Source organism: Centropristis striata, chromosome 7 (assembly GCF_030273125.1).
Source record: "Centropristis striata isolate RG_2023a ecotype Rhode Island chromosome 7, C.striata_1.0, whole genome shotgun sequence".
Classification (NCBI taxonomy): domain Eukaryota; kingdom Metazoa; phylum Chordata; class Actinopteri; order Perciformes; family Serranidae; genus Centropristis; species Centropristis striata.
This window is the reverse complement of record NC_081523.1, coordinates 2,526,038-2,546,700: the sequence shown is the minus strand read 5'-3', so window position 1 is coordinate 2,546,700 and position 20,663 is coordinate 2,526,038. Positions and strand designations below refer to the sequence as shown.

At 34.2% G+C, this 20,663-nt stretch overlaps 1 protein-coding gene and 1 long non-coding RNA gene across 2 annotated transcripts in view; both read left to right on the top strand.

Moving 5' to 3' along the window:
- The window catches only part of wdfy3 (WD repeat and FYVE domain containing 3), a 203,873-nt gene that overhangs the window by 9,003 nt on the left and 174,207 nt on the right, over window positions 1-20,663 (top strand). Inside the window, 1 exon segment of the mRNA XM_059336480.1 lies at window positions 20,023-20,233. Coding sequence (XP_059192463.1) covers window positions 20,023-20,233 — 211 coding nt within the window.
- LOC131974255 (uncharacterized) lies at window positions 13,142-14,425 on the top strand. The gene is made up of 2 exons (XR_009394648.1): window positions 13,142-13,974; window positions 14,346-14,425. It is a non-coding gene; the product is annotated as an uncharacterized LOC131974255 (long non-coding RNA).

The following is a 20,663-nucleotide window of genomic DNA, read 5'->3' as shown; positions in this document are numbered from 1 at the left end:
ATTAGAAGGAGATAATCTTAATTTGAGGACAATCACTTGAATTAAGCCCTTTTTTATGCATGAGCGAAAAAGAACAATAATTGAAGATTTCTAAACGTCTACTTCTCCGGCATAATTTCACCTAGAGACTCCATTTAAACTTTAAACAGTAGACACAAGTCTTGTGTATCGGTGTATTAATCCACGTTTCAATAGGTCATATAGTTTTTTATCAATCCCTGTTTAAGGGTCATTTTGTGTCTTTTTTGGTCATCTTGTGTCTTTTTAAAGTATTTTAGTGTTTTTTTCAGTCATTTTGTGTCTTTTTTTTGTAATTTTGTGTCTTCTTTGGTCATTTTGTGTCTTTTTTAGTAATTTTGTGTCTTTTTTTGGTCATTTTGTGTCTTTTTAAAGTAATTTAGTGTTTTTTCAGTCATTTTGTGTCTTGTTTTTAGTAATTCTGTCTTTTTTTTGGTCATTTTGTATCTTCTTTGGTCATTTTGTGTCTTTTTTTAGCAATTTTGTGTCTTCTTTTGGTCATTTTGTATCTTCTTTGGTCATTTTGTGTCTTTTTTTAGCAATTTTGTGTCTTCTTTTGGTCATTTTGTATCTTTTTTTAAGTAATTTAGTGTTTTTTTGGTCATTTTGTCTCTTTTTTTTTGTAATTTTGTGTCTTCTTTGGGTCATTTTGATACTGCCTCCAGCGGCCCGAGGTATTTCAGTTTGAGACCCCTGATTTAAAAGCAAAATGTGTCTTTGAGGCCGCAGCTATACTTCTCCCCGAGATATTAATCAAGTAAAGCTCCACCTAGACGGTCATTTATGCAGCCAAATTAAATTTCCTCATCTCTAAGTTCTAGTTTCGGCTGCACTTAAGGGCCGAGCGGTGTAAGGGAAGTACAAACTGAACTCTAAACGATGTGTCCTGCAGACTGCTGAGGCCAGTACGTCTTCATCACTTATAACCTCACTGCTGCTGTGTTGGAGCCGCCAAATGTGCAGTAAATCATATCACATATCAATCACATTTAATGTTGGACTAAAGGACTAAAAAAGACACAAAATGACCCAAAAAAGGCACAAAATGACTAAAAAAAGACACAAAAAGACACAAAATGACCAACAAGACACAAAATAACTAAAAAAGACACAACAAAATGACCAAAAAGACACAAAATAACTAAAAAAGACACAACAAAATGACCAAAAAGACACAAAATAACTAAAAAAGACACAACAAAATGACCAAAAAGACACAAAATAACTAAAAAAGACACAACAAAAGACACAAAATGACAAAAAGGCACAAAAAGACACAAAATGAGAAGACAGAATGACTAAAAAAAAAAAGACACAAAATGACCAAGAAAAGACACAAAATGACCAAGAAAAGACACAAAATGACTTTAAAAAAGACACAAAATGACTAAAAAAAGACACAAAATGACTAAAAAAGACACAAAATGACTAAAAAAGACACATAATGACTTAAAAAAAGACACAAAATGACCAAAAAAAGGACACAAAATGACCAAAAAAAAGACACAAAATGACTAAAAAAAGACACAAAATGACAAAAAAAAGACACAAAATGACTAAAAAAAGACACAAAATGACCAAAAAAAGACACAAAATGACCCAAAAGACACAAAATAACTAAAAAAGTCACAACAAAATGACCCAAAAGACACAAAATAACTAAAAAAGACACAACAAAAGACACAAAATGACCAAAATAAGTTTCGGCTGCACTTAAGGGCCGAGCGGTGTAAGGGAACTACAAACTGAACTCTGAACGATGTGTCCTGCTCCTGGATGGTGTGTGTGTTCATGACGCTCTTTGCTTACCAACTAGGTGGAGTGGTTTGTAATCCTGCAGTCCACTGGCTCTCCTTTTGTTGATTTTCCAGCTCAGCCTTCTGCTGAGTCGTATGACATGTGTTTGCCCCAGTTTGTGGTCCCGGCCCTGCTGCGCTCCGACTCCACCATTCTCCCAGCACTCTTGTCTGCTTCACTGAGTCTCTGTTACACAGTTACACAGGCCCAGTGCAGCACTGCTAACAGTCAGCATTGTTCCCAGATAAATGCTGCCTTTGATGTGAGGTGAGGCTCCACAGCACAAAAGATAGGTGGGCCGTTCCAGCTCGGATACAGCTTAGAGGATAATTCCAGTTTAATTCAATTTACTTTGAGTTTATTTCAATTTACAAGCCATTCTGTAAGGTTTACAAAGCTGCAGATGAAATGAAAGCCAATAGTGATATCTGTCAGTGTCAGACTGAGTTTAAAATGAGAAATTAACTCTTGAAACAGGATGGATTTAAGCTGCAAGCAGCACTGCAAAAAACAACTGTCAAAATAGAAACAAAATGACCAAAAAGAAAAGACACAAAATGGCCCAAAAAAGAAACAAAATCACCAAAAAAGGAAACACAATGACCAAAAAAAGGAAACAAAATGACCAAAAAAGGAAACAAAATACCAAAAAATTACCACAAAATGACCAAAAAGAAAAGACACAAAATGGCCCAAAAAAGAAACAAAATGACCAAAAAGAAAAGACACAAAATGGCCCAAAAAAGAAACAAAATGACCAAAAAGAAAAGACACAAAATGGCCCAAAAAAGAAACAAAATGACCAAAAAAGGAAACAAAATGACCAAAAAGAAAAGACACAAAATGGCCCAAAAAAGAAACAAAATTACAAAAAAAAAGAAACAAAATCACCAAAAAAGGAAACAAAATGACCAAAAAAATTACCACAAAAAGACACAAATTGACAGTGGGCACAAGAACATACAACATAACATAAACATGACAAGGGGAGGATTGTGCATTAAGTAAAACAGCAGAGTCACCATAAGGACATCATTCATAAAAATATAAGGATGCTGCTTGAAAATAGGGAAGTAATTAAAAATAAAATCTTAATAGAGGGTTTGATCTTATCTTTGCGATCTATATGAAATCAGGTCTTACAGTGAACACAGAGCTGAGCCAGTTTAACCAGTTCTCCTCAAAAATATCAGTTTGGTTTCTTAGTTTAAATGTAATTCTCCCCATAACATATATATTGTAAATTACATCAATCCACTCGTTTATTGTTGGTTTGTCTTTCTTAAGCCATTTCCTGATCAAAGCCTTTTTACACCCACTAACAACACTCTCAAAAGGTATTTGTCCCGCTAAGGCAGGGGTGTCAAACTCAAATACACAATGGGCCAAAATTTAAAACTTGAATAAAATCGCGGGCCAACATTGAACAAATAAACCTTTTAATATTTACCAGACATGTTTTGCTTTAACATTAAATATGGAACCAGCAACGCTTATAAACATACAATATATAACTAAATAGTTCAGATATGCAAAATCAAATTTCAAATAAAAAACACATCAATGTCATTAATTTATTAAATAAAAATAAAATAAAAATCGTATGCCTCTTTTCTATTTGCATCCTTCTGATTTAAATATCAAAATAAACTTTTTCAACAGGTTAATAAATTCTGCCTTTCTTTTCTCCATTTTTGGGAAGGGGTAGCTGGGAGACAGCTCTAGCTTGAGGTTGCTATGACGACTGTCACAGAGGAGCGTTTCTGGGTCCTGTCCTGATTGACGCGCCAAAACAGCAGCAGGGCATTGTGGGATTTGTAGTATTAGCGGTAAATGCGCCGTATAATACTGGCGGGTCAGCTTTTATAGTACAATAATAAGATAATAATTTGGTATTGCCTCGCCAGAGTTTGACACCCCTGTGCTAAGGCATCTTATTTTGACAGTCTTCTTGTAAATTATGTGGTGGATTCTCTTAACACACCGTGCTCTTATTTTGAAAGCTGCATGTGTTTAGCGAGAGGGAGTAAGTAGCTTTTTGTTTTTCTGTAATTTTGTGTCTTTTTTTTCGTCATTTTGTGTCTTTCTTTAGTAATGTAGTTTTTTTCTGTCATTTTGTGTCTTTCTTTAGTAATAATTATTATGATTAAAACAACTTTAACCACTACACCAAGAAGTAGGAACGTTGCCAATATCATGATATGCATTTCTTTAACCATAAAACAAATGAACCGATATTATCGTGAAACACCCCTATAGTTTCCATCATTGCCGTCTGTATCTGGTTCATAGTGAAACTCTTTTTCAGCTTTTAACAATGACTCAGGAACCAGGATATTTATAAACCAGCCACAGACCAAACACTTCTGCTTTTGGAATCTGGATTTCTGTCATCCAGCAAGATTTTTCTCCTTGACTGGCAGCTTTTCAACAGGCGTGTGTGTAGTTTCCATTGCAGCCAGCAGCTGCAGACTGCTGAGGCCAGTACGTCTTCATCACTTCTAACCTCACTGCTGCTGTGTTGGAGCCGCCAAATGTGCAGTAAATCATATCACATATCAATCACATTTTATGTTGGACTAAAGGACTCAAAATGACCCAAAAAAAGGCACAAAATGACTAAAAAAAGACACAAAAGGACACAAAATGACCAAAAAGACACAAAATAACTAAAAAAGACACAACAAAATGACCCAAAAGACACAAAATAACTAAAAAAGACACAACAAAAGACACAAAATGACCAAAAAAAGGCACAAAATGAGAAGACAGAATGACTAAAAAAACCGCAGAAGACACAAAATGACTAAAAAAAGACACAAAATGACCAAAAAAAGACACAAAATGAGAAGACAGAATGACTAAAAAAACCACAGAAGACACAAAATGACTAAAAAAAGACACAAAATGACCAAAAAAAGACACAAAACGACCAAAAAAAGGCACAAAATGACTTAAAAAAGACACAGAAAGACACAAAATGACCAAAAAGACACAAAATAACTAAAAAAGACACAAAAAAAGACACAAAATAACTAAAAAAGACACAACAAAAGACACAAAATGACGAAAAAAGACACAAAATGACGAAAAAAGACACAAAATGACTAAAAAAGACACAAAATGAGAAGACAGAAAGACTAAACAAACCACAGAAGACACAAAATGACCAAAAAAAGACACAAAATGACAGAAAAAAAACGAAATTACTGTTTGTGTCTGTGTGTCTTTTTTAGTTATTTTGTTTAGTTTGTTTTATTTATGACGAGGACTTTGTCACGTGGATTCTTAGTTATGAATATGTTTCGGTGCAGAAAGAGGAAGGAAGTTAAGAGAGCGGAGAGCTGATTAGGCTGCTGGAAATAACTCGTCTCATCACTGTTGTGACATGCCCAAATAATAATAATGAACCTGAACTTCCTAATAAGACACGCTTTGTCTTAATAATTGGTTCATATTAACTCTATGGAGGCTTTTTGGGCTATTTAGTCCATTTCTGAATCTTTCCATCCTGCCTGTTTTCACCTCTTAAAACATGTTTAAATACCATGTTGGTATATTTTTCACCTATATGACCTGATAATAATAACTGATATTTTATTCTGACTTACTGGATTAAAACATTTTGAACCAAAAAGAAACAAAGAAAAACCAACATAAATGTGATCTTGTGATTGTGTGTGATCCTGTCATCAACTCTGGTTTTTATTCTAGTGGGACTCTGTTTGATTTGGCTCTGGTGTGTTTAGTGTAACGATTTTGGTCAATTTGTGTATTTTTTTGGTCATTTTGTGTCTTTTTTTGGTAATTTTGTGTCTTTTTTTAGTCATTTTGTGTCTTCTGTGTTTTTTTTTAGTCATTCTGTCTTCTCAGATTGTGTCTTTTTTTAGTCATTTTGGGTCTTTTTTAGTTATTTTGTGTCTTTTTTTAGTCATTTTGTGCCTTTTTGTGTCTTTTTTTTAGTTATTTTGTGTCTTCTGTGGGGTTTTTTTAGTAATTCTGTCTTCTCATATTGTCTCTTTTTGTGTCTTTTTGGTCATTTTGTGTCTTTTTTAGTCCTTTAGTCCAACATAAAATGTAATTTTGATTCTTTTTTTACTACTTTCAAAACACTATCATGCTCAATAAAATCTATTTGAGCTTGTCTCCAGTTTTACTTGGTATATCATCATCAAACTGAAACTGGCCTCATGGAGTTTACAGCCAGAACTTTAGAGGTAAATGTACAGTAGGGCTCCACGCTGCTTTGTTTTCTAGTCTGATGGAGGCAACAAGTCTGGATTATTTGGAGCTTCTGGAGACTCCACAGGGTTAATAGTTCCTTCTCACTCTATCTACCAAACAGCTTGAAGTGAAACCAGTTGTCATTAAGATCATAGTGGTCGATAGTGAATGTGTCTGGGTGTTTTCTGACACGTACAAAAACTACTTTTTCTTTTTTTTGCACAGCAATTTCCTGTTCTGACTATTCCAAATTGCTGAGTCTCATATTTTAATACGCAGTCATACATCAGGAGTCATTTTCCTCCTAAAATGAAACTCTGCTTCTGTGGAAAATCTCTCCTTATTCTGTATGAACTGTTAGTACTCTGATGGCAGTTTTTCATGGTGTTGTTTGTTAATTATGAGCATCTCACTTGGCTTACACTGAAAGTAACAAAACAAAACCGGATAAATATTTAATTGCGTGCTGACACATAAACAGCAGTAGCCATTGTTAACATCTGGCCTGGATACATCTGTTAGTCCCGCAGTGATATTACACACATTTCATGTCTTTACTGCAGAGATTGTGACATAATTCATCTTTACTTTAAACCATGGGTCTCAAACTCATGGCCCACGGGCCAATTGTGGCCCTCCTGACGATATTTTGTGGTCCCCACCTTGATATGAAAGTTTAATGTGAGTTTTATATGAACGGACCGTTTATTATCTGCCGTGTTGTTGTTACCAGAAGAAGAGGAAATGTTATGTAATGTCATTTTGTGTCTTTTTTTGGTCATTTTGTGTCTTTATTTTTTTGTAATTTTGTGTCTTTATTTGTTAGTAATTTTTTGAGGTCATTTTGTGTCTTTAAAAAAAAGTAATTTAGTGTTTTTTCAGTCATTTTGTGTCTTTTTTTGATCATTTTGTGTCTTTTTTAGGTCATTTTTTGTCTTTTTTTAGTAATCTTGTGTATTTTTTGGTCATTTTGTCTTTTTTAAGTAATTTAGTTTTTTCTGTCTTTGTGTCTTTTTTGTTGTTGTAATTTTGTGTCTTTTTTTGGTCATTTTGTGTCTTTTTTTGAGTAATTTAGTTTTTTTTCTGTAATTTTGTGTCTTTTTTTGTAATTTTGTGTCTTTATTTGTTGGTATTTTTTTGTTTTTTTGGGGTCATTTTGTGTCTTTAAAAAAAAGTAATTTAGTGTTTTTTCAGTCATTTTGTGTCTTTTTCAGGTCATTTTTTGTCTTTTTTTTAGTAATCTTGTGTCTTTTTTTGGTCATTTTGTGTCTTTTTTAAGTAATTTAGTTTTTTCTGTCTTTGTGTCTTTTTTTGTTGTAATTTTGTGTCTTTTTTTGGTCATTTTGTGTCTTCTTTTAGTAATTTTCTGTCTTTTTTTAGTCATTTTGTTTCTTTTTTAAGTAATTTAGTTTTTTTAGTCATTTTGTGTCCTTTTTTGGTCATTTTGATACTGCCTGAGCGCCTCCCTAGGTAATTTGAGTTTGAGACCCCTGCTTTAAAGTATCATGGTGTTTTCCCTACTGTTATAAGGCTGATAGGTGCAGCACCCAGAATGAATCTGGAGCCACAAAATTCACTAAATGATAGATTTTATTGATACTGGTTACAATTTTTGGGTGTTTTTACTGGAGAATGCTTCTCAAATCCTCTGCAGAATACGTGCACAAGTCTGACAAACACTTTATCGAAAGTCTAGTTAATGAGGCGTCGCCTCAGACCTTCCTGTTGCTGAAAAGACCTAATGTTCTGCACTCACTTCCTCTTTAAAACGGTGTGAAAGTAAAGCAGCAGTGTGTTATCAGTCAATACTTTAGAGAAGTGGAGCCTTTAAAACCTAAATGCACCTGCAGCATGATGATGTGCTCTGTCTTTGACTCTTTTTATTACATATTTTGCTAACACTTTACAATAACCATCATTTATAAATGATAAGCAGATTGTTTATTAATGTTTATTCAGCATTTATAAACCATATGTAGGCCATTTAGAATGGTAAATACATAATTTATTAATCTTTAACTAGCTAAATCATTTATAAATGGCAAATGGATGGTATATTAATGTGAGTTTATAGTTAATTTACCATTAACGAACAATTAAATTATAATTATTAGTTTATTAATAGTTTTAGTTGCACTCATTATAACATTTTTAACACCATATTAACCCTTAACACTCATTGAAATACTTGCAAATTCCAAATTTCAACCCTGGAGAATATTGGAGGATATTACATACAGCCAGAATGTGTAAAAAAAAAACATATAAAAATAATATTTTGAGAAAAAAGTTTACGAGATTAAAGTGGCAAATCTACGAGAAAAAAATGTGCAGATTTATGAGATTTAAAGTGGTGAATCTGGGAGAAAAAAGTTGCTTTTTTCCCACTTTTTTCTTGTAAATCTGTGACTTTTTTTGCACAAATTCACCACTTTAAATCTCTTAAATCTGCAACTTTTTTTCTTGTAGATTTGCCACTTTAATCTAGTAAATTTGCAACTTTTTTCTCGAAATATTACCTGAAGTCACCAAATATAGTTCTTTGCCCGATAAAGGGTTAAGTATGTTTATGATTTTGAAATGATTCATATACCTTTAGGAAATTGGTTGGAAAGATTTAAAGATTGAATATGTATAGCACTATAAATGGTTAATAACTGGTTTATAAAAATCTATAAACATCACTTAGTTGGTTATTGTAAAGTGTTACCCATATTTTCAAATGTTTTAGCTGCAAAAGTTAAATTTATCCCTTCAGAAATCAGTCACCTTCATGTTTAATCTAGATTTGTGAGCATGCAGTTAACCCTTTATCAGGCAAAGAACTATATTTGGTAACTTCAGGTAATATTTTGAGAAAAAAGTTGCAAATTTACTAGATTAAAGTGGCAAATCTACGAGAAAAAAAGTCGAAGATTTAAGAGATTTAAAGTGGATTCACCACTTTAAATCTCATAAATCTGCAACTTTTTTTCTTGTAGATTTGCCACTTTAATCTCATAAACTTTTTTCTCAAAATATTATTTTCGTATGTTTTTTTTACACATTCTGGCAGTTTGTAATATCCTCCAATATTCTCTAGGGTTGAAGAATTTATTTTTTTTATTTTTTTTTAAATTATTTTTATTAACGAAGAAAGAAAGAAAAGAACAGTGGATTACTTATCAGGAGCCACAATATGAAAACAAAACACTAAAACACAATTCTAGACAACAAAGACTCAGGAACATATTTACAAATTAGACATAATGTACACACAAATAACATACAAAGAATAATATAAAGGATAACCACAACAACAAAAAATGAAAACAACGATACACCAGTACAAAGCCACACGGCGAAAACAGACAGACGACCAAAAAAAAAAAAAATTGCAAGTATTTCAATGAGTGTCCTATTAAGGGTTAAAGTGGTGAATCTGTGCGAAAAAAGTTGCTTTTTTCCCACTTTTTTCTTGTAAAATCTGCGACTTTTTTCGCACAGATTTGCCACTTTAAATCTCTTAAAACTGCGACTTTTTTTCTAGTAAATTTGCAACTTTTTTTTTAAATATTACCTGAAGTTACCAAATATAGTTCTTTGCCTGCTGAAGGGTTAAATGCTGCTGTCAGTGGAAACAACAAGCCGTGGTCACATGTTGAACAGACTGTGTGAGTGTGTGCAGCAGGCAGCGCTCTCATGTTGTTGTTGTTCTGGAGGGAAACATACTGTCGGGCTTTCTCTAATGCCTTATCTCAGACAGGCAGAGCTGCTGCTGAGTAAAGCTGAATACTGGAGGATATCGCTGCCAAACACTAAAAACAGGCTGCATTGTAAATGTCAAACCAGAGTCTTTCAGGTCTCGTCTCCTCTGATCGCCATCATGAGTTTAAAACGTGTCTGAGATTACCCCAAAACATGCTCCAGAGATGATTTCATCAGAAAATTATCACAATAAAAACATCGATGTGACAGAGCTAATTATGTATCATATTAACTCTATGGAGTCTTTTTTGTTCTATTTCCTCCATGTCTGAATCTTTCCATCCTGCCTGTATTCACCACTTAAAAATGTTTAAATACCATGTTGGTATATATAGATTTTTGATAGTCATTTTGTGTCTTTTTTTGGTGATGTTGTGTCTTTTTTTCGTCATTTTGTGTCTTTTGTTGTCTTTTTTAGTCGTTTTATGTATTTTCTTTGTCATTTTGTCTTTTTTTTGTGATTTTGTGTCTTTTGTTGTCTTTTTTTAGTCATTTTGTGTATTTTTTGGGCATTTTGTGTCTTTTGTTGTGTCTTTTGTAGTTATTTTGTCTTCTCATTTTTGACTCTATTTTATTTGGCTCTTGTGTGTTTAGCCGACAATTTAGCTGTCATTTTGTGTATTTTTGTGTATCTTTTTTTGTCATTTTGTGTATTTTTTGTGTCTTTTTGGTCATTTTGTGTCTTTTGTTGTCTTTTTTTAGTTATTTTGTGTTTTTTTTGTCATTTTGTGACTTTTGTTGTGTCTTTTTTTGTTATTTTGTATCTTCTGTTGGTTTTTTGGTCATTTTGTCTTCTCATTTTTTGGTCATTTTATGTCTTTTGTTGTGTCTTTTTTTGTTATTTTGTGTATTTTTTTGGTCATCTTATGTATTTTTTTAGTCATTTTGTGTCTCTTCAATTTCATAAGAAAATAATCGCAAGCACAAGCAGTATTTAGCTTCGCAAGCTACTTCGCTAAATAATTAGCAAAGAAGTTAGCTAAGTATTTAGCTTAGCAAGCTACTTAGCTAAAAAATGGATATGGGTCATTTTATTTATACAGTCTATGTTTTTGATCCATGTTGTGCATTAGAAGAGTAGTGACACAAAAAGGGATTTTATTTAAAAAATAACAAAGGAAAACATAAAAATTAGGATGTACGATGATCAAAAACAAACTCATTGAGGAAAACCTGGATACTGGATGATGAAATTAAATTATTGCAAAGATATAGAAGATAAAAACTCAGGTGTCAGGTCACTTTAGACCCATTTTGTGCATCAAAGGGTTAAAACATATGCACCGCTCATGCACAGGCACTTTAGATAAAGTGAACCAAATGGGATTGGAGTGTGAGTTCATGCGGAGGGCAGCCTGCTGTGGCTGCACAATGACTGACTCAAGTCTTCAGTCTGAGTGTTTTCCTCAGTGCCACAGATGTCATGTCCCTGTAAATCAGAATAAAACACTTGGAAGCGTCTTTGTAGCCGCCTGTCCCCGCCGTTATGTTTCTTTACTTGTTCTATCTCGTCTTTTACGACGGTCCTTTTAAAGGGACGAGAGCAGAGAAGAAACGGGGCGTCGAGCTGCCAGTCGTGACAAAGCAGACCTTGAACAAGAAAGCGCTCAATAAAAGGACCTCTGGGAACAACTAATAATCTTCATACTGAGCCCGAACAGTCACAGTCAACACTGTGCTGCATGGATGAAAAAGAACATTATAAAACAGTAGAAAAAAGTGTGTTCTATTGAGAGCTCGGGGAGAGGTCATAAGGTGGAATGAGTGAGTTTTTCTACCGTTTGAAGCAGGATTCTGTCCAGTAAATTGTGTGTTCAATGAATAAATAGATGAGCTGTAAAGTAAAGGTCACTGCGTCACTAGAATCACTGTTTCTGCCTCTTGGGATTACAGTTTTATTCCAATCTTGCCATTAAATCTTTCAGTATTTCCGTCACAATTCTACAATTCTACAATGTCATTTATCAGACGCTTTTATCCGAAGCGACGTATAAATTAGGGGTGCAACGATTTCCTTCATTTTGCAGGATCGGCCGATTCTTTTATGTCAAACCCATCTTATCTACCTCCGTAAAGGTCTATTTGCTGTTTATTTTAACATTTAAATAGCTACTACTCCTGCATTTGTGCATTTGTTCTTGTTGTACCATAACGAAACCAAAAATTCAGGACACTTTATTTATGGTTGCAGTTCTTTTGTTAGTTTGTCCTGTAAATTGTTGCTATTTATTTTAAGTTCAGTATTTTATTAACTACCTCAGACATTGTGATTTCCTTTATTTGTTATTATTTTTCAATAAGATAAGATTCAAACATTGAAGGTGTGAGATGCTGTGAGTTATAAAGAAATCGGTATTGGCCAAAATCAGAATCGGCAGGGCAGGCTTTTTAAAAATCGGTGATCGGCCAGAAAATTGCAATCGGTGCACCCCTAATGTAAATGAAAGTAAATACAACACAAGCAAGGATGAAGTCAAGAAATATAGCAAAAGTAAGTGCCGTGTGTTCAGTTTGAGTCCATTAGGACATCAGAGCTTTTAGGTCTCTGAGCGTTCAGTGAGATACTTGTTGTAGTCGTCAGTGTAGATCAAGAGGGAAGGTATTCAGTAAAGAGTTGGAAGCTGGTTCCACCACCTATAGGGGCTCTACAGAGGAGAAGAGTCTGGTCTGAGACGTAGAGGAGCCAGACATCTTTCACTGGTAGAGCGTAGTGGACGGGAGGTTTGTGGATCTGAACAAAGGAGTTCAGATAAGAAGGAGCTGGTTGAAGACCAGATGTGTGTTAGGGATGGGCATCGATTTTCGAATATTCGAATAGTCATTAAATCATAAAAAATCGAATAGTTCAGGACCTGAATCAGGAGTTGTTGTGTGGATTGTTTGGTCAGGTAGGGTCTGATCTTCTGATGTTGTTCAGGGAGAATCAACAAGATCTGGCAATTGAGGACAAATTAACCTTAAAGACCAGTTGGTCATCAGTCATGACACCCAAGTTCCTTGCAGAGCTTGTGGGCACAAGTTGCATGGATCCAAGTTGAAGATTGAGAGGCTGATAAAAGGGGGACGGGGTGGGATGATGAGGAGCTCCGTCTTTATCACAAATAAACAGACATATGTATTGGTTGAGTGGCGGTGATTGGGAGAATATGGAGCAGATTTGAACATTTCATGTGAACAACACAGACACAAGAACAGAACAGAGTTGGCTTGTTATTTATGTAAAGACAGGAAACACAAAGAGCCAACAGCAAGGAGGAGCATCCTCTGCCTGTCACATTATTCAGAATCACCGTTTGGCATGAAGTCAAGTCTGCAAACTACTTAAAAAAATACCTGAATATATATATATATATATATATATATATATATATATATATATATATATATATATAAGGCCTGCACGAATGATCACAAATGATCTCACAGCAATAGAATCAAACGTCTATCCAGCCAACAGACAGAGGAGCTTGCCAACGGTGAATTAGCCGGCACAGAGGGGCTCCTACCCCGAGGGTTGCTGGTTCCAATCCAGATTTGTTCAGACGTCCCATAAGTGGCTGAGGAGAAGGAATGAACAAGACTTCCTCCAGTCCTCAGTAGGAAGAGTTGACACTTCTGTTGAATTTCAAGAAAAACTTCAGGTTTTAGGGGCTGATTTTAAAATCACCAATCAGAGGTTCTACAGGCAGTTTTTCCAGGCGTTTTATCCCTAAATGGGTTAAAAAGCGTCTGAGAATGAGGGCAGACGTCAGAGCAAACAGGTTCTCCAGAGATCTGTCTGATACCAAGTAGCACAGCAACTTATTTCACCCTTTGGCTTACCTGGCAGGAGCTATTTTTAAGTCATTTTTTTCATAAATCTTCTGCAGACCTGACTGGTATGTGCAGAGCGCCTGTGAGATAACCTGTTTAAACCCTTGTTTTGTTTTGGTGTGCTTGCAGAGTGTAGTGGTGTTGTGGCATGCATAAACCATGGAGCACACAGAGAGGAGACATGTTTCTGTGGTTTTTACTGTACTTTTGGAACTAAATCAGTATCGGTTTTAAAGTCCTGCATGCTTTATTGCATTTTTAGTGAGCAAATGTTGTTTATGAAATCATTTTAGGGTGTTACCACCTGTCTTAGATAGTAGAAATAAACAGGAATGAGACATGAGATAGTGGACTTAGCCCGGATTTGACCTGAAGGTGAAACTATTTTTGCTATCCTGTAGAAAAAGACACAGAAAGACACAAAATGACTAAAAAAGACACAACATGACAAATAAAAGACACAAAATGACCAAAAAAGAAACAATATGACAAAAAAAGACACAAAATGAGCAGAAAAAAGAAACAAAATGACCAAAAAAAGAAACAAAATGACCAAAAAAAGAAACAAAATGACCAAAAAAAGACACTAAAGACACAAAATGACCAAAAAAAGGAACAAAATGACTAAAAAAAGACACAAAATGGCTAAACAAAGACAACAAATGACAAAAAAAGACACAAAATGAGAATACATGTGGGAGTGTCACAATGCTAGATAGTGGACTTAGGCCGGATTTGACCTGGAGGTGAAACTATTTTTGCTGTCCTGTAGAAAAATCAGCAGTTTTTTTGTTTTATTTTATTTTTTTAGCTTTTTAAAGACGAGTGCAATGCCCGTAGGAAGTATGTATTCACACACCATCCAGCACATACACATTAAACATTGATATTCTACGGAAACTATTAGAATATTATTGGAAAAACCTTGAACCTTGTAGCATTTGTAGTCATTTTGTGTCTTTTTCTTGGTCACTTTATGTCATTTTTTGGTCATATTGTGTAATTTTGGGCCATTTTGTGTCTTTTTTTGGTCACTTTATGTCATTTTTTGGTCATATTGTGTAATTTTGGGCCATTTTGTGTCATTTTTTGTCATTTTGTGTCTGTTTTGGTCCCTTTTACAACATTCTTGTTTGTCAGACTAGTGCAGTGCCCGTAGGAAGTATGTAATATTCTGCAACTCCATAAAACTCTTACTTTTCATAAGGTACCACACCATCCAGCACATACACATTGAACATTGATATTCACTGGAAACTATTAGAATATTATTGTTAAATGGAACCTTGTAGCCACTTTAAAACTCCTAAAGATAGGTAGGATAAATAGACTTCAGATGAGATGAGTCAGGGTGGAAATCCAGAGAGAATTACTGTGTTACTGACCAGGTGGAGGCCTGAGTGAAATATATTCATTTAATAAAGTATGTCCTTATAATCTTCACAGACTTTACTTAGACTGGCTTCATGAGAATCACCCGAGTGGGCAGGAAAGAGTTAAAGTGGTCATTTAAGCAGTAAATGTGCGGTTCTAAGTGAATAAAGCCTGAAACTTCTCAAGACCAGCTGAAATGAGACGGGACCGTTCAGAAAAACGCTTTGAAAAACATCATATGTAGCCGATTTAAGACCACATATGGAAGTGGCCTGGATCTGATTTGAAAATATTGGATTTGTGCTGTTCAGACTGCAGAAAAAATCAGATCTGAGTCACATATGAGCAAAAAAAAATAGATTTGGGTCACATTTGCCTGCAGAAAACTCAAATGGGTGATTGTCATGAAGCCAGTCTAAGTTCTGTCTGTGAAGATTATAAGGACATACTTTATTAAACTAAATGTATTTCACTTTTATATGAATTAACAATATAGCCATAATAAGGCACAATTCATTGTTTTGTGTTAAAATAATATTTTCTATATTTTTAAACATATTTTTGATTCACAAATTCATCCAGATAAAAATGTCATGGTTTCCCCCGCACTTATATACAATAATTATTTAATAAACTTTATAAAAATAAACATACATTTATTTAAAAATGTATCATTTAACACAATATAATTAAACATAATGGTTTTTAACAATGTATAAAGACAAAACAAAATCTGAATGAAAATTGATAAGAAAAAATGGTTAAATGTTACGGTAATGATAGAATTGTTTGCATTAAGTATGTGTATATTTTAATAAAATACATTATGGTGATACCAGCTACCCTTTGAGCATATTTAAAAAACTTTTGTTGTTTTTTTAATTATTTCTATTTAAAAATGTGTTACGGTAATGAATTTTGTTGCTCACAGTGTCTCTAAAAATGTCAGAAAATACCTTAAAATTTTTCAAATAGATTATAAATTCATATTAAACAGTGACTTTAGATTGTATTTGTTATAAAGGGTAAAAAAAATATGTATTCAATGCACTCAAAACAGACACAAAATTACCAAAAAAGACACAAAATTACCCAAAAAGAAGCAAATTGACCACAAAATGATCAAAAAAAGACACAAAATGACCCAAAAGTCACATAATATTAAGCAAAAAATGAATCAAATTGACCACAAAATAACAAAATGACCAAAAAAAGACCCAAAATGACTAAAAAAAGGAAACAAAATGACAGAAAAAGACACAAATTGACCACAAAATGACCCAAAAAGAATCAAATTGACCACAAAATGATCAAAAAAAGACACAAAATGACAAAAAAATCACATAAAATTAAACAAAAAAAGGACTCAAATTGACCACAAAATGACCAAAAAAGGAAACAAAATGATCATAAATTCATATTAAACAGTGACTTTAGATTGTATTTGTTATAAAGGGTAAAAAAATATGTATTCAATGCTTTTGGGTTTTTGCTATAAGCTGCATCATGTTCATAAGAATCACCCAAAAGTCTTGTACACAAGCTGATGTTCTTGAGCAACACATTTTTTAAGTCGGCTAAACTTGCAGCTGCTAAAATTCCACATTTCCATGATGAAAGAGTCCATCAGTCAGAATGTACGTGCTGCAGCGTAAATAAATAAAATGTTGTCGACAGTGATTCTGCATGATGGAGAAGTACCAGGAAGCAGTTTTACATATCTCATTTAGCAGAACATTTTTTCCCGCTTTCTATAATGTCGAGCATCCCCAGAAGCTCATACTCTATCATGCGGGGGAAAATAAATTATTTTTTTTCTCCTCCTGTCACTGTGCCCTTGAGCAAAGCGCCGTGTGTCAGTGAGGTTGTATGTGAGATTGATGAGCAGCTTCGTTTCCTGTTCTGAGTCTGTTTTTATCAGCCGATGTTTATCTGTGTTGTACGTCGGCTTCCCGGCTCTGTGAAGTCTCCTAGCAACCATCTTAAAGATAGTCTGGAGAGGACTGGCTGTGTGGAAATGATGGCTAAATATATATCAACCTATGCGACCAGAAAGGAGATGTAAAATGCAAACAGTTCAGAGGAGATTGACTAAACCAGTAGTTCTCAACCTTTTTGAATGGAGACCCCCAATCTAACATCAGAATCTCACAGTTCAGATCAGACAAACTCAGTTGATACGACGAATTTTGGACAAATAATGAAGCAGACAACAACTAAAACATCTCTCCGTATGTGCATTTATATATATTTATCTATATTTTATTGTTACTTTTAATCTCAGTCCTTTGCTATCAGTTTAAAGGTCCATTCTGACCTCCTGAGTGTGTAACAGTCAGCTTCAAGCCAGAGACTCCTTGGAAAGTAACAACTTGATGCTTTGGGATTTGTCAGAAAAGACACAAAATTACCCAAAAAAGAATCAAATTGACCACAAAATGATCAAAAAAAGACACAAAATGACCAAAGAATCACATAAAATTAAACAAAAGAGGACTCAAATTGATCACAGAGTGATGAAAATGACCACAAAAAGACACAAATTGACAAAAATAAGACACAAAATGGCCCAAAAAATAAACAAATTGACCAAAAAAAGGAAACAAAATGACCAAAAAAGACACAAAATGTCCAAAAATGACACCAATTGACCACAAAATGATCAAAACAGACACAAAATGACAAAAAAAGAAACAAAATGACAAAGAAGACACAAAATTACCAAAAAAGACACAAAATTACCCAAAAAGAATCAAATTGACCACAAAATGATCCCAAAAAGTCACAAAATGACCAAAAAATCACATAAAATTAAGCAAAAAATGACTCAAATTGACCACAAAATAACAAAATGACCAAAAAAAGACCCAAAATGACTAAAAAAAGGAAACAAAATGACAAAAAAGACACAAATTGACCACAAAATGACCCAAAAAGAATCAAAATGATCAAAAAAAGACACAAAATGACAAAAAATCACATAAAATTAAGCAAAAAATGACCACAAAATAACAAAATGACCAAAAAAAGACCCAAAATGACTAAAAAAAGGAAACAAAATGACAAAAAAAAGACAGAAATTGACCACTAAATGACCAAAAAAGACACAAAATGACAGAAAAAGACATTGAGTGACCAAAAAGACTAAAACACATTAACACATGAACACTTTAACACAGTGGAGACAGAGCTGACTTCCAAAATGATTTGGAGACCCCCAGAAATCATCTGGGACCCCCGGGTTGAGAATAGCTGCTCTAAAGAAACACTGTAACCTGAACTTGTTCTCTGGACTCCGCTGCAGTGCAAACTGTTGTCTGATCTGTTAACCTCAACACTTGTTGGGCTGTTTTAGCTGCCTAGTGATGCAAAACAACCAATATCATTTTTATTTTGTCACAAGTGCTGTTTGAAATACTAGAACTCACTATTGTTTGGAGTTTAACGTTGTTGTTCCTGTTCCTGACTGTTCGTTCCTTTTTTTAAGGTTTGATACCAAGTCCAAATCATGAGCCACTTTCTGGGTTGTAGCTGGTTGTTTGTAGCTTTAATGTGACTATTTTGGAGAGCTTATAATGAAACAGTGGTGGATACCTGTGTAGTAGGGCTGGGCGATATATCGATATATATTTAAATGTGATATCGCAAATATTGATATAGTTCAAATTTGCACTGTGATCCTTGCTCCAGGCAAGCTGCTGCTTTTATTTAAGATATTTTTTTTATTTAAATGTGCACTTTATGGAGCTTTAATTTAAAAAATAAAAAAAGGTTCTCCTGTTGTTATACAGTATTTATGTTCACTTAAATAAACGGTTTCAATAAAACTATTTGTGGCCTGTTATATTTGACTTTGACTGAACATTTGCTCTCCCTTTGAGATAAAAAATATCAGGATATACATTGTTTGCATTGCAATTTCATGCACAAACTTATTTTTATTAATGTAAATATGTTGGTTGTTGTTTACACTACAGTTCATTTAAAATGTTTAAATAAAACAAAGGGTTAACCCATTTAGGTCTAAAACGGCTAAACGATTTTAAAATCAGCCCCTAAAACCTGAAGTTTACCCTGATTTAACCCTAGAACAGCGCCCCAACAGGTTTTAATGGTAGAAATGCGGTAATGCTTTCCCGCCTTAAATGGGTTAAATCATGGAGTGGAAAAATAACTCATTGAGTTGAAATAATTCGCTGACGGCTTCGTCCCCCCAGTTAAAAAATCACATCTGCGCCCCTGATCTCAAGACAATATTTTGATCTCAATAATATAAAGTAGAATGTCAGCAAATTTAGATTTGAGTCAAGCGTTTTTGATGTGCAGAGGACATAGTTTAGTCAATATCAGACAAGTATGAATTCAATTCAATTCAATTCAACTTTATTTATAGAGCGCATTTCATGCACAAGGCAGACTCAATGTGCTTCACAATGTATACACATAATTACAGTTAAAAAAAACCCCAAACAAACAAAAAAACCCCCAGAAAAACACACAAAATGCTGTAGAGAAAAGATAGGTTTTTAATCTGTTTTTATAAATGGCTACTGATGTGACATGTCAAGGTGTGCTACTAAACCCAACAGGGTGTTGTTGTTGTTGTTGTTGTTTTTTTTTTGTTGTTTTTTAAACTTCTCTTTATTGTTTTTTTTCTTCTTTGGTTCACATACAAAAATAAAGAAGTTGCATGTTCATTTATGCTTGAAATCAACACGAAAGAACAGAATGATAGTAGAAAAAATAAAAAAACAAAAACAAAAAAAAACCTAGGTGGAGTCGAATCAAATACCAAAACAAAAATAAGGTTTACAAATAAAAGAGATTTAAATATTAATAATACAACTTGGAGGATGTCAATTTTTCTAAAATTTACATTTGTTAATTTTTCATGGGATTATATTTAGTATAATAGTCCATAAATGGCTGCCATATTGTCTAAAAAGTATCTATCCTACCTCTCAGGGTGAATTTTATTTTTTCTACCTGCTAATGCCACAGTGAGTTGTTTTAGGATGCATGTTAACGGTGCTCTCTGTCTGTGTGCAGGGCTGCCTTTGCCCTGACCAAGCCTCTGAAGATGAACATGGTGAAGAGGATCATGGGGCGTCCCCGGCAGGAGGAGTGCAGCCCCCAGGACAACGCTCTGGGCCTCATGCACCTCCGACGCCTCTTCTCCGAGCTGTGCCACCCTCCTCGCCACATGACCCAGAAGGAGCAGGAGGAGAAGCTCTACATGATGCTTCCTGTGTTTAACAGGGTGAGTCACAGCAGGAGGTCCAAACACACACTGGTTCATGGTGACGAGCTCTATTACAGGAACAAACATCAACTCTCAGGAGGAGAGTTAGTTAGTGACACTAGGGTTGTCACCATACTGTCCATTTTTAAAACTCATCTTAAAACCTATTTTTATTCCTTGGCTTTTAACCACGCATGAGACTCTGCTCTTGTTTTAGTGTTTTTATGGTCTGCTTTTATTTATTGTTTTTTATATTGTTTTAAAAAGCAATGAATCTATGTATTTTAGTGTTTATTCCTGTTTTATTTATTTTATTGTCTCTTGTTCTGTTTGTTTATGTACAGCACTTTGTTGTGGCTGTGGTTGTTTTAAAGTGCTTTACAAATAAAGTTGAGTTGAGTTGAGATACTAAAATTTTCCACTCCATACTAATACTCAGGAAAATATT